Raw genomic sequence first — 13,404 nt, 5'->3', positions numbered from 1 at the left:
CAAAGCGTATATTCCAACTCCGAGATGCTTGCACCAGTCCATAGATGGATCGCTGGAGTTTGCATATTTTGTTAGCACCTTTAGGATTGACAAAACCTTTTGGTTGCATCATATACAACTCTTCTTTAATAAATCCATTAAGGAATGCAGTTTTGTTTATCCATTTGCCAGATTTCATAAAATGCGGCAATTGCTAACATGATTCGGACATACTTAAGCATAGATACGAGTGAGAAACTCTCATCGTAGTCAACACCTTGAACTTGTCGAAAACCTTTTGCGACAATTCTAGCTTTATAGATAGTAACACTACTATCAACGTCCGTCTTCCTCTTGAAGATCCATTTAATCTCAATGGCTCGCCGATCATTGGGCAAGTCAATCAAAGTCCATACTTTGTTCTCATACATGGATCTCATCTCAGATTTCATGGCCTCAAGCCATTTCGCAGAATCTGGGCTCATCATCGCTTCCTCATAGTTCGTAGGTTCGTCATGGTCAAGTAACACGACCTCCAGAACAGGATTACCGTACCACTTTGGTGCGGATCTCACTCTGGTTTACCTACGAGGTTCGGTACTAACTTGATTTGAAGTTACATGATCATCATCATTAGCTTCCTCACTAATTGGTGTAGTAGTCACAGGAACAGATTTCTGTGATGAACTACTTTCCAATAAGGGAGCAGGTACAGTTATCTCATCAAGTTCTACTTTCCTCTCACTCACTTCTTTCGAGAGAAACTCCTTCTCTAGAAAGGATCCATTCTTAGCAACGAATATCTTGCCTTCGGATCTGTGATAGAAGGTGTACCCAACATTTTCGTTTGGGTATCCTATGAAGACGCACTTCTCCGATTTGAGTTTGAGCTTATCAGGTTGAAACTTTTTCACATAAGCATTGCAACCTCAAACTTTAAGAAACGACAGCTTAGGTTTCTTGACAAACCATAGTTCATATGGTGTCATCTCAACGGATTTAGATGGTGCCCTATTTAACGTGAATGCAGCTGTCTCTAATGCATAACCCCAAACGATAGTGGTAGATCGGTAAGAGACATCATAGATCGCACCATATCTAATAAAGTACGCTTATGACGTTTGGACACACCATTACACTGTGGTGTTCCAGGTGGCGTGAGTAGTGAAACTATTTCACATTGTTTTAACTGAAGGCCAAACTCGTAACTCAAATATTTTACTTCTGCGATCATATCGTAGAAACTTTTATTTTTGTTACGATAATTCTCCACTTCACTCTGAAATTCTTTGAACTTTTCAAATGTTTCATACTTGTGTTTCATCAAGTAGATATACCCATATCTGCTTAAATCATCCGTGAAGGTCAGAAAATAACGATACTTGCCGCGAGCCTTAACACTCATCGGACCGCATACATCAGTATGTATTATTTCCAATAAGTCAGTTGCTCGCTCCATTGTTCCGGTGAACGGAGTCTTAGTCATCTTGCCCATGAGGCATGGTTCGCAAGCATCAAGTGATTCATAATCAAGTGATTCCAAAAGTCCATCAGCATGGAGTTTCTTCATGCGCTTTACACCAATATGACCTAAACGGAAGTGCCACAAATAAGTTGCACTATCATTATTAACTTTGCATCTTTTGGCTTCAATATTATGAAAATGTGTATCACCACGATCGAGATCCAACAAACCATTTTCATTGGGTGTATGACCATAGAAGGTTTTATTCATGCAAATAGAACAACAATTATTCTCTAACTTACATGAATAACCGTTTTGCAATAAACATGATCCAATCATATTCATGCTCAATGCAAACACCAAATAACACTTATTTAGGTTCAACACTAATCCCGAAAGTATGGATTGTGCGATGATGATCACATCAATCTTGGAACTACTTCCAACACACATCGTCACTTCATCCTTAACTAGTCTCTGTTCATTTTGCAACTCCTGTTTTAAGTTACTACTCTTAGCAACTAAACCAGTATCAAATACTGAGGGGTTGCTATAAACACTAGTAAAGTACACATCAATAACATGTATATCAAATATACTTTTGTTCACTTTGCCATCCTTCTTATCCGCTAATTATTTGGGGTAGTTCTGCTTCCAGTGACCAGTCCTTTTGCAGTAGAAGCACTCAGTTTCAGGCTTAGGTCCAAACTTGGGCTTCTTTACTTAAGCAGCAACTTGCTTGCCGTTCTTTTTGAAGTTCCCTTTCATTCCCTTCGCCCTTTTCTTGAAACTAGTGGTCTTGTTAATCATCAACACTTGATGCTCTTTCTTGATTTCTACCTTCATCGATTTCATCATCATGAAAAGCTCGGGAATCGTTTTCGTCATCCCTTGCATACTATAGTTTATCACGAAGTTCTACTAACTTGGTGATGGTGACTAGAGAATTCTGTCAATCACTATTTTATCTGGAAGATTAACTCCCACTTAATTCAAGCGATTGTAGTACCCAGACAATCTAAGCACATGCTCACTGCTTGAGCTATTCTCCTCCATCTTTTAGCTATAGAACTTGTTGGAGACTTCATATCTCTCAACTCGGGTATTTGCTTGAAATATTAACTTCAACTCCTGGAACATCTCATATGGTCCATGACGTTCAAAACGTCTTTGAAGTCCCGATTCTAAGCCATTAAGCATGGTGCACTAAACTATCAAGTAGTCATCATATTGAGCTAGCCAAACGTCATAACGTCTGCATCTGCTCCTGCAATAGGTCTATCACCTAGCGGTGCATCAAGGACATAATTGTTCTGTGCAGCAATGAGGATAAACCTCAGATCACGGATCCAATCCGCATCATTGCTACTAACATCTTTCAACTTAGTTTTCTCTAGGAACATATAAAATTAAACGGGGAGCAACATCGCGAGCTATTGATCTACAACATAGATATGCTAATACTACCAGGACTAAGTTCATGATAAATTAACGTTCAATTAATCATATTACTTAAGAACTCCCACTTAGATAGACATCCCTCTAATCTTCTAAGTGATCACGTGATCCATATCAACTAAACCATGTCTGATCATCACGTGAGATGGAGTAGTTTCAATGGTGAACATCACTATGTTGATCATATCTACTATATGATTCACGCTCGACCTTTCGATCTCAGTGTTCCGAGGCCATATCTGTTATATGCTAGGCTCGTCAAGTTTAACCTGAGTATTCCGCGTGTGCAACTGTTTTGCACCCGTTGTATTTGAACGTAGAGCCTATCACACCCGATCATCACGTGGTGTCTCAGCACGAAGAACTTTCGCAACGGTGCATACTCGGGGAGAACACTTATACCTTGATAATTTAGTGAGAGATCATCTTATAATGCTACCGTCAAACTAAGCAAAATAAGATGTATAAAAGATAAACATCACATGCAATCAAAATATGTGACATGATATGGCCATCATCATCTTGTGCCTTTGATCTCCATCTCCAAAGCATCGTCATGATTTCCATCGTCACCGGCATGACACCATGATCTCCATCATCTTGATGTATATTAATGTGTCGTCACATGGTCGTCTCGCCAATTATTGCTTTTGCAACTATTGCTATCGCATAGCGATAAAGTAAAGCAATTATTTGACGCTTGCATCTTATGCAATAAAGAGATAACCATAAGGCTTCTGTCAGTTGCCGATAACTCGGTTACAAAACATGATCATCTCATACAATAAAATTTAGCATCATGTCTTGACCATATCACAACATGCTCTGCAAAAACAAGTTAGACGTCCTCTACTTTGTTGTTGCAAATTTTACGTGGCTGCTACGGGCTTAGCAAGAACCGTTCTTACCTACGCATCAAAACCACAACGATAGTTTGTCAAGTTGGTGCTGTTTTAACATTCGCAAGGACCGGGCGTAGCCACACTCGGTTCAACTAAAGTTGGAGAAACTGACACCCGCCAGCCACTTGTGTGCAAAGCACGTCGGTAGAACCTGTCCCGCGTAAGCGTACGCGTAATGTCGGTCCGGGCCGCTTCATCCAACAATACCGCCGAACCAAAGTATGACATGCTGGTAAGCAGTATGACTTATATTGCCCACAACTCACTTGTGTTCTACTCGTGCATATGACATCTACACATAAAACCAGGCTCGGATGCCACTGTTGGGGAACGTAGTAATTTCAAAAAAAATCCTACGCACACGCAAGATCATGGTGATGCATAGCAACGAGAGGGGAGAGTGTTGTCCACGTACCCTCGTAGACCGAAAGCGGAAGCGTTAGCACAACGCAGTTGATGTAGTCGTACGTCTTCACGATCCGACTGATCAAGTACCGAACGCACGACACTTCCGAGTTCAGCACACGTTCAGCCCGATTACGTCCCTCGAACTCCGATCCAGCCGAGTGTTGAGGGATAGTTTCACCAGCACGACGGCGTGGTGACGATGATGATGTTCTACCGACGCAGGGCTTCGCCTAAGCACCGCTACAGTGTTATCGAGGTGGACTATGGTGGAGGGGGGCACCGCACACGGCTAAAAGATCAAACGATCAATTGCTGTGTCTCTAGGGTGCCCCCTTGCCCCCGTATATAAAGGAGCAAGGGGGAAGGTGCGGCCGGCCAGGAGGGGCGCGCCAGGTGGAGTCCTACTCCCACCGGGTGGAGTAGGACTCCCTCCCTTTTCCTAGTTGGATTAGGAGTGGAGGGGGAAAGAGGAGGGAGAGAGGAAGGAAAGGGGGCCGCCGCCCCCCTCTCCTTGTCCTATTCGGACTAGGGGGGAGGGGCGCGCGGCCCTACCCTGGCCGCCTCTCTTCTTCTCCAAAAAGGCCCACTATGGCCCATTAAGCCCCCGGGGGGTTCCGGTAACCTCTCGGTACTTCGGTAAAATCCCGATTTCACCCGGAACACTTCCGATATCCAAATATAGGCTTCCAATATATCAATCTTCATGTCTCGACTACTTCGAGACTCCTCGTCATGTCCGTGATCACATCCGGGACTCCGAACAACCTTCGGTACATCAAAACATATAAACTCATAATATAACCGTCATCGAAACGTTAAGCGTGCGGACCCTACGGGTTCGAGAACTATGTAGACATGACCGAGACACGTCTCCGGTCAATAACCAATAGCGGAACCTGGATGCTCATATTGGCTCCCACATATTCTACGAAGATCTTTATCGGTCAAACCGCATAACAACATAAGTTGTTCCCTTTGTCATCGGTATGTTACTTGCCCGAGATTCGATCGTCGGTATCTCAATACCTAATTCAATCTCGTTACCGGCAAGTCTCTTTACTCGTTCCGTAATACATCATCCCGCAACTAACTCATTAGTTACAATGCTTGCAAGGCTTATAGTGATGTGCATTACTGAGTGGGCCCAGAGATACCTCTCCGACAATCAGAGTGACAAATCCTAATATCGAAATACGCCAACCCAACAAGTAACTTTGGAGACACCTGTAGAGCACCTTTATAATCACCCAGTTACGTTGTAACGTTTGGTAGCACACAAAGTGTTCCTCCGGTAAATGGGAGTTGCATAATCTCATAGTCATAGGAACATGTATAAGTCATGAAGAAAGCAATAGCAGAATACTCAACGATTGTGTGCTAAGCTAACGGAATGGGTCAAATCAATCACATCATTCTCCTAATGATGTGATCCCGTTAATCAAATGACAACTCATATCTATGGCTAGGAAACATAACCATCTTTGATCAACGAGCTAGTCAAGTAGAGGCATACTAGTAACACTCTGTTTGTCTATGTATTCACACATGTATTATGTTTTCGGTTAATACAATTATAGCATGAATAATAAATATTTATCATGATATAAGGAAATAAATAATAACTTTATTATTGCCTCTAGTGCATATTTCCTTCATGGAGCACATATAGGCATGCGCTTCATGGCTAGAGTGAGATGTTACAGATACCATGTACTAGTGGTTGGGGCCGCCATTGCGGGCCGCTTGAGAGAAAGCTATGCGCACCTTACCATCATGTCAAATTTAAAAAAAAAATCTCGCATCACGTGAACATCACAACATCTTAAAAGAAAAAAGGAAAAACCTTAAAAAAAACTTCTCTAAAAAAAGCCTTCCTACCATTTAAAAAACTATAAAAATACTTTCTCATCGTGACCAACCAGCATGCGCCACATGACGTAGCTGGTTGGCCACCATTCTAGCATCTCTTAATGGGTTTAATTGCTTGTTTTGGTCATATTAATATGACATGCTACAGCGGGTGCGAGTTATGAAGCAAGGTGGGAAAAGGGACTTTCATGCATGTTCCAGGATATTCATGGTCAATGGTATGTACTTATCGAAAAAGGCTTTCGCCCCGCTTTATGTATAAAGCAATGATTCTCGACAACACGGTACAAACACCCGCCAATACTACACACGCACACACCCAAGGCATGGTACATAGGCGCTGAGCGCAACAACAGCCCTAGCGCTACAAGAGCAACCGGGGTCCTCAATCGTGAACACGCCACCGCGAAGAGATGAAGCCACATACGACGGATCGTGGGCTCCAAGGCGGCACCTTCAGGAAGGATACGACACCGAAGCGCCGCCACCACCCGACCCGAGGATTAGAGTTTCCCCTGGAGCAACAAAACGGGTAATGAGAGCCGCGACGACGCCTTCAAGAAGGGAACAAGCTTCGCCGTCGCCGGTCCGTCCGAAGATAGAACAGGTTTTCACCCCGACCAACAATCACCACCACCGAACGCCACACCCCGGCGACCACGCCGCCCACACGACCATGGCCACCGGGCAGCACCTAGCCGCGGGCTCTGCCCATGAGCACCGCGGAACCACCACCAGGGCCGCCGCCCCGACATCCAAGACCCGGACACCACCTCACTCGAGGCCCACCGCTACCCCCACCAAAGATGTGGGCGGAAAGGACCCGCCTTTCGCACCCCTGGGCTGCCCCCAACGCCTCCATCGACTCGTCCTGCTGTCGGGCGCGAGACGAGGTCGGTCCTGCTGCCGGGCGTGAGACGAGGTCGGTCCTGCTGCCGGGCGCGAGACGAGCTCGATCCTGCTGCCGAGCGCGAGACGAGCGATAGACCGTAACCGGGGGAGGTACGAACCTTCGACGACGGTAGCGACCTGCCGACGAGGAGAGGGACCGAAGGTCGAAAGGGGCCGCCTACAAAAGAGCCGACGCCGGAAAACCAGCCGCCGCCGCAGCCGACCCGCCAAACTGCCATGATGCGGACGCAACGAAAGGAATCCGCCACGCCAAGAGAGTCGAGCCACCTCGCCGCCGCCGCCCATAGCCGGAGCAGCCGCCACACCGGGCCGCTGCCCCAATCCGCGCCGCCCGCCGGAAAAAAGCGCCAGATCCGGCACATCCACCACCACCAGCCCCAGCCCGCCCCCAGCCCCCGACCGAAACCAGAGGAGAGAAAGGGCGAGACCCACACCGCTGCGCCGCCACCTCCGCCAGCAGACCACCACGGCGAAGACGACCGACCGCAGCCCGCGCCGCCCGCAGCCCGCACCCACCGCGTCTAGATCTGGCAGCCCGCCTTCACCACACCGGCCGTGCACCACCAGGGCGTGGCCCGCCACGCCGCCACCGCACCCGCACGCCTGCACCAGCGCCGATGCGACGCCGCGTGGTGGAGCCCCACGGAAGCGCCACCACCAGGTCCGGGGCCGTCAGCCCGCGCCGGCCACCCTGCACGAAGAGAGACGAGAGGGACCCCGCCGCCGTCGGCGGCGACCGGGCTTCGCCCGGCCCTGCCCTCTGCCGGCGGCGAGGGAGGAGGAAGCGAGAGGAGGGGTGCGCTGGCGGCGGTGGTGTGGTCGCCCTCCCCGTCGCCCGCGGGAGCGACGCGGGAGGGGTGCTAGCCCTGCTGCCCTGGTGTGTACTTGATATTCTTGACCTCTAAGATTTTTGCGTTATTAAAAACTTGATGGTGTGTTCTTCGTCGTCAATGGAGTATCAATCTATAGTTAGTCAATGATTTCTGCGGTCAGGAAATGTATCCTTCTTAGTTTTGGTAGTTATTTCTAGGCAAGATTTCATACCGAACCCCCTTGTTCCCGAAAGTCACTTGTCCAAGAAAATTTGGCATGGCACAAATTAAAAGTCAGTTGTCAAGTAAACTTGATGTCTCACTTCCTCAACCAATACGCCACAATTATGTAAAAAAGAGCAACCAACCTCATCTTCACCAACGTGTCAGGCTGCACCACCTAGTGTGCCGGTTGCTCGCGCATGCTGTTCCCTCCTGGCTTGCCATTCAGCTGAATTCTCACCGGACCTTGCATCCGTACATATACTCAACTACTAAGATGAATTTCTCAAAGAGAGAAAACTACCAAGATGAACAAACACAAGATGCATGTACTTTAATTTGTCTCGCAGGTTTCAGGCAATTGATCAAAGTAGCTGTTGCTTTTAGTTAAGGATCTTTGTGCTATGCCAGCTGCACCTAGAACAACGCAGATGACCTTGGGCGTGTGTCAAAGAAGCGAAGCAAGGAGGCCGGCTAGTACTTGTTTTGTGGCAGCTTCCTTTTCCCACACTTTATGCTATTTTTCTCATCTTAAACATTTCAGTGCATGATGTGTTTGTTGTTGGTTTAAATTCCCTTCAATTTCGACGTGCTCTGGTTGGTGCTAGCCTGCTAGGAATGAACAGTTGACTAAGCTGAATGACATTTGTAGCCAGGTGGTTTTGGCAGAAGATTCAGATAAGTTGGTTTGGAAACTAACCGTTTATGCATCTTTCTCTGTAAAAATATTTCTACATGCCTTGCGACACCATTGTATACTGTTCGATAAAAAATCATGTGGAAGATGAGAATGCCTTTAAGAATCAAAAAATCCATTTGGCTAGTGCTTAATCAGAGTATACTAACCGGAGATGTTCAGATCCATAGAGGTGGAAAGTGTATCAAACAATGCTTGTTTTGCAGTGGGGATGAATCTATATCTCACCTTTTTTTACCTGTCCCCATGGCTAGACATGTGTGGAATGTTGCCAGCTGTGCTTTTAGTTTTGATTACCACTTTGCAAACGCTGACGGGCCGATTAATATGACTTTTCAGATATGCAAATGGATTGATTCTTGGATTTTATTGCAGGGGAATGAGGACACAAAGGACTGGCTGCGGTGGCGTGCAAGACTTGTAGCACAAGTAGGTTGTGATTGTTCAGCGCTAGCAGAAGTTGGAAGACCTGGATCCGGAGGCTGACAGTTTGTCTTCGGTTTTCAACATGTTAGGTGTTCTTTCTGTAATGCACTTTATAAACTCGTACTGTCTTTCTCTTTTGATGCTCAAATGCTGGTGCGTTGCGGTGGTGAATGATGTAGAATTGATGGTTTTCTTAATGAAAATCAGGGGAAACCCTTTTACCTAAAAAAAGTACTCTACTTGTTTTCACACACATGGTGCAGAACTTTTGGAAATGAGACATGTGTTGTAAAATGAATATGTACAGTACACACTTCTATATTCTATCTATTGTGCGAGAGAGCACAGCATCTGCTGCTAGATTTGTTTGGTGACAGATGGAGATGTGTCAGCTTTGTTGTCAGAAAGAGGATCGGTCTTCACGGTTGGTCTCACCAAGTTATGCCATGACCTAAGCATCGAACCCAAACATGGCTCAAAACCTTGAGACATTGGTACTCCCTATGTAAACTAATATAAGACGTTTTAGATTTGATCTAAAACGTCTTATATTAGTTTACAGACGGAGTAGATGATTGGGTGGCAAATGGAGCAACAGATCTATTTGCAAGTCTGCACAGACAGAATTCTCTGAAAAAACTGAAAAGATCACTTACTGAAGGTTTTGCTGACAATCGAAGCCCACATGAATTTCAGTCGGCAGCATTGGCGCTTTCTGCTTATTGGACATCTATGCCTTGAAACTTTAGGATATGCTGATTCTAGGAAACATGGATCATGGTAAAAGAAGGCACCTTAGCAATATTCTGAGAGCCACTACCGGAGTTGAAGAGTAGCTAAAGACACTAGAGTTGAAGACTTTGGTAAAGAAACTGAAGCTGAAGAGAGTTGTTTTATACATCTTGCAACGTTTACGATTAAATGAGAATGAGACAATAATAAGCTGAACCATTGACTTACAGAAGCGAGCACGACATGGTCACCAACTCATGGTGCAACATGGAAGACAACAGGGATTATTATCAATCAAATGGCAACCAACAGCTAAGCAAAGGTACATTTCCATGTGAAGCCAGCTACCTAAGCAGAGGAGATGCAAAAAGTTGACGGAACTTCGCTGAACGGTTCAAGCAAATGAAGTTGAAACGTTCTCTTTCAAGTGTTAACTATTGCCATTCTTGCAGCAAAGCGCCTAGTACCAAACAGGCAAGCAGCAATTTCAGAAACTTGTACATGTATATAAAATAAAAACAGTGAAGAGAAAATATTCCCGAGCTTTGAACTGCGAAGTACGCATACTGCAAATAAAACCTTGGGTCCAATACAACACTAGTATCATCTGTATAAAACTATGAATGTACTATCCTCTAACGATTCTGATACGGTACCCATGCAAGAAACAATGGATGTTCCCTTCCAATCGTAGCCCAATTCTGAATTCTGAACAACGAGAAAACAATACAAACACAAATCTTAACTCTGAACCCGAAAAGCAAAAGCAGAGTCCACGAACGGAATAATGAAGCTGCGCCTGTTTCCAGAGTTCCCAAGTATACATGGTCAATACCACTAACCCAACTGCCGAACATGCATGTTAGTTACGCGCACAATGGGGTAAAGATTTGAAGCTATCTGAAGTATGCCCACACCAGAGGAATATCTTCACTCTAAGAGGTATTTTGAGAGTTCTTTTATATATCAAATGACAACATGGTCATGGACTCGTGGTACAACATGGAAGACAACAGGGATTATCAAATGACAACAGCTAAGCAAAGCTATCTTTAATGTGAAGCCAGATAAGCTGAGGAAAATGCAACAAGAACAAGGAGACAGAACTTTCCTCAAGCAAATGAACTTGAAATGTTCTCTTCCAAATGTAACTTGCCGTCCTTGCAGCAAAGCACCAAGGCACTAGAGTTCAGCAATCAATACAACAAGTACACTATCATCATTTGGACTGATCTGGATGACACTATGACAGTATTATCCTCCAACAATTCTGATACAGTACCCATGCCTACAATAGACATGCTAAGCAGAGGAAATGCAACAAGGCGACAGAATGAACTTGAAACGTTGCCATTCTTGCGGCCAAGCGCCTAGTACCAAACAAGCAAGCGCAGATTTCAGGAACTTGTGCATATATAAAAAATATATATTAGTGAACAGAAAGAATTCCTGAAGCTTGAACTCCCGAAATACGTATACTGCAAAGAAAACCTTGAGACCAATACAACAAGTATACTAAGTATCATCTGTATGAAACTATGAATATACCATATATCCTCCAACAATTCTGATACAGCACCCATTGCCACAAACAATGGCGATCCCCTTCCATCCGTAAACCCAATACCTGAACTCTGAACAATGGGCAAACAGCGCCAACACAAATCTGAATTCTGAACCTGAAATGTTAAAGCAGCATCCATCCACTGAACGATGAAGCTGCACTTATTTCCCGATTTCCTGAGTATACATGGTGAAGAGATGCAATCAATGGTTGAGGAACTCGGCGATGACCTTGTCCTGGGCGACGGCCTCTTCGCAGCAGGGCTCGAGGAGGTGGAAGGTGTGGCCCTTCCCCGGCGCCTGCCAAATGTCGGCCTCCCCGCTCCACCCGCTGGCCCTGAGCCGGTCGTAGTAGGCGCGGCCGCGGTCGCGGAGCACGTCGCCCTCGCCGATGCACACCAGCACGCGCCCGCACGCCAGGGCGTCCAGGCCCGGCGCGCCGTCCACGAACGGGTTGATGAGCGGGTCGTCCTCCCCGGTGGTGGTCGGGCACATGACGCGCCACAGGCTCGCCAGGCTCTCCCGCGCCGCCGGGTCGAGGTCGTCGGAGGCCACCTTGTCGGTGCCGAGGAAGTATGGGTGGATCATGAGGAGGCCGTGGATGGCGGCGCCGTGGGGCAGCCCCTCCGCGCCGACCCGCATCGCCACGTGGTGCGCGATGTTGGCGCCGGCGCTCTCGCCGCCGAGGTAGAGGCGGGCGAAGTCGGCGTGGTCGGCGAGCCATGGCTCGAAGCCAGCGGCGGCGGCGCCGGGGGCGGCGTGGGAGACGACCCAGGCGAGCGCGTCCGAGGAGTCGGCGTAGGCGGCGGGGACGGGGTGCTCGGGCGCGAGGCGGTACTCGACGGAGACGACGAGCACGCCGGCGAGCGCGGCGAGGTTGTTGAAGTAGGCGTGGAAGGTGGGGTTGAAGGCGGAGCCGAGGCAGAAGCCGCCGCCGTGGTAGTAGACGAGGACGGGGAGCTTGGAGTCCTTGGCGGGGTCGAGGCGGGGGAGGTAGAGGCGCGCGGAGACCTCGGGGGAGATGACGCGGTCGCGGGAGGCGACCCCGGTGGCGGCGTCGGCGTCGGCGGAGGCGGCGACGAACTCGGAGCCGAAGTAGCGCTCCACGCGGTCCTTGTAGATGCGGATGCAGGGCATGGACTCGTAGACGATCTCGTCGTCGGCCGCGGGCGCCGGGGCCGGGATGGGGGCGGCGGCGGCCATCGCGCGCGCGGGCGAGATCTGGGCGACGGAGCGACGGTACGGTGGTGGTTGGGACCTGGGTCGAGGCTGAGGGGACGTGTAGACTTTGCTCTGCGCTGGTCAAGTAGAAATGTAGGCTCTGCCGGCGCCTAGCTATAGCTAGGTTGGTGTTGATTGGCTTCTTGCTGAGGCAGAATTGATTAATTCCATTGCTTAATCCTGATTACTGGTAGTAGTAGAACATGGAAGAGTTCTGACCGATTTTCTTTATTTTTTGTGGGAAGAAGGGTTCTGGATCCTGATCTGCTTGCCCAAAATTCATAAGTTGGTCAAATGGGTGAAAATGGTGTTTATATAATCTATTTTTTTTAGAAAAGGAGGATGACCCCGGCTTCTGCATCTGGACGATGCATACGGCCACTTTATTAATTATTCTTACAAGACCTTACAGAGTCATACAACAGTAAGACTAAAGCCGCCGTCTAAGCAACAAACTATCGCTACACCTATCCAGTTGATGAAGGGGCGCAGATAGCCTGGGCCTAATACCAAACAGACATCGCAACCTAGCCACTTGCCGGGTCTGGGGTACACACTGGTCCTGCGTGCTCTTAGAGGCCGCCGCCGCCAACTGCCACCGCTCCATCTTCAGAACTGTACTGATGCATCAACCTTGCTCGGTCTGCTATCGTCGACGCCACCACGGCGCCCAATGGCACCTCCTCCCTGCGCGCAAACAGCTGAGCACGTCGCGGTCGCCACTGATACACCTCAGTG

The 13,404-nt window shown here is 47.6% G+C and overlaps 1 protein-coding gene and 2 long non-coding RNA genes across 3 annotated transcripts; 1 reads left to right on the top strand and 2 right to left on the bottom strand.

Moving 5' to 3' along the window:
• Positions 1 to 6,286: 6,286 nt before the first annotated feature.
• Positions 6,287 to 7,341, bottom strand: LOC141022170 (uncharacterized). The gene is made up of 2 exons (XR_012183297.1): positions 7,092 to 7,341; positions 6,287 to 6,596 (listed from the first exon to the last, which is right to left on the bottom strand). It is a non-coding gene; the product is annotated as an uncharacterized lncRNA (long non-coding RNA).
• Positions 7,342 to 7,731: 390 nt separating this feature from the next.
• On the top strand, positions 7,732 to 9,459 carry LOC109738265 (uncharacterized). Its single transcript, XR_012183296.1, has 2 exons — positions 7,732 to 7,870; positions 9,100 to 9,459. It is a non-coding gene; the product is annotated as an uncharacterized lncRNA (long non-coding RNA).
• A 1,869-nt stretch (positions 9,460 to 11,328) lies between these two features.
• Positions 11,329 to 12,791, bottom strand: LOC109738262 (2-hydroxyisoflavanone dehydratase). The gene has a single exon (XM_020297361.4). It carries the CDS (start codon positions 12,646 to 12,648, stop codon positions 11,650 to 11,652), a length of 999 nt encoding a protein of 332 aa, XP_020152950.1. The 5' UTR covers positions 12,649 to 12,791; the 3' UTR covers positions 11,329 to 11,649.
• Between the last annotated feature and the right edge of the window lie 613 nt (positions 12,792 to 13,404).

Source organism: Aegilops tauschii, chromosome 5, assembly GCF_002575655.3.
Source record: "Aegilops tauschii subsp. strangulata cultivar AL8/78 chromosome 5, Aet v6.0, whole genome shotgun sequence".
NCBI lineage: Eukaryota > Viridiplantae > Streptophyta > Magnoliopsida > Poales > Poaceae > Aegilops > Aegilops tauschii.
This window is presented reverse-complemented; position numbering and strand designations above follow the sequence as displayed.

Bases quoted from the DNA above. Each gene is read 5' to 3' on its own strand.
- LOC109738262 (XM_020297361.4), bottom strand. From the start codon at position 12,648: ATGGCCGCCGCCGCCCCCATCCCGGCCCCGGCGCCCGCGGCCGACGAC.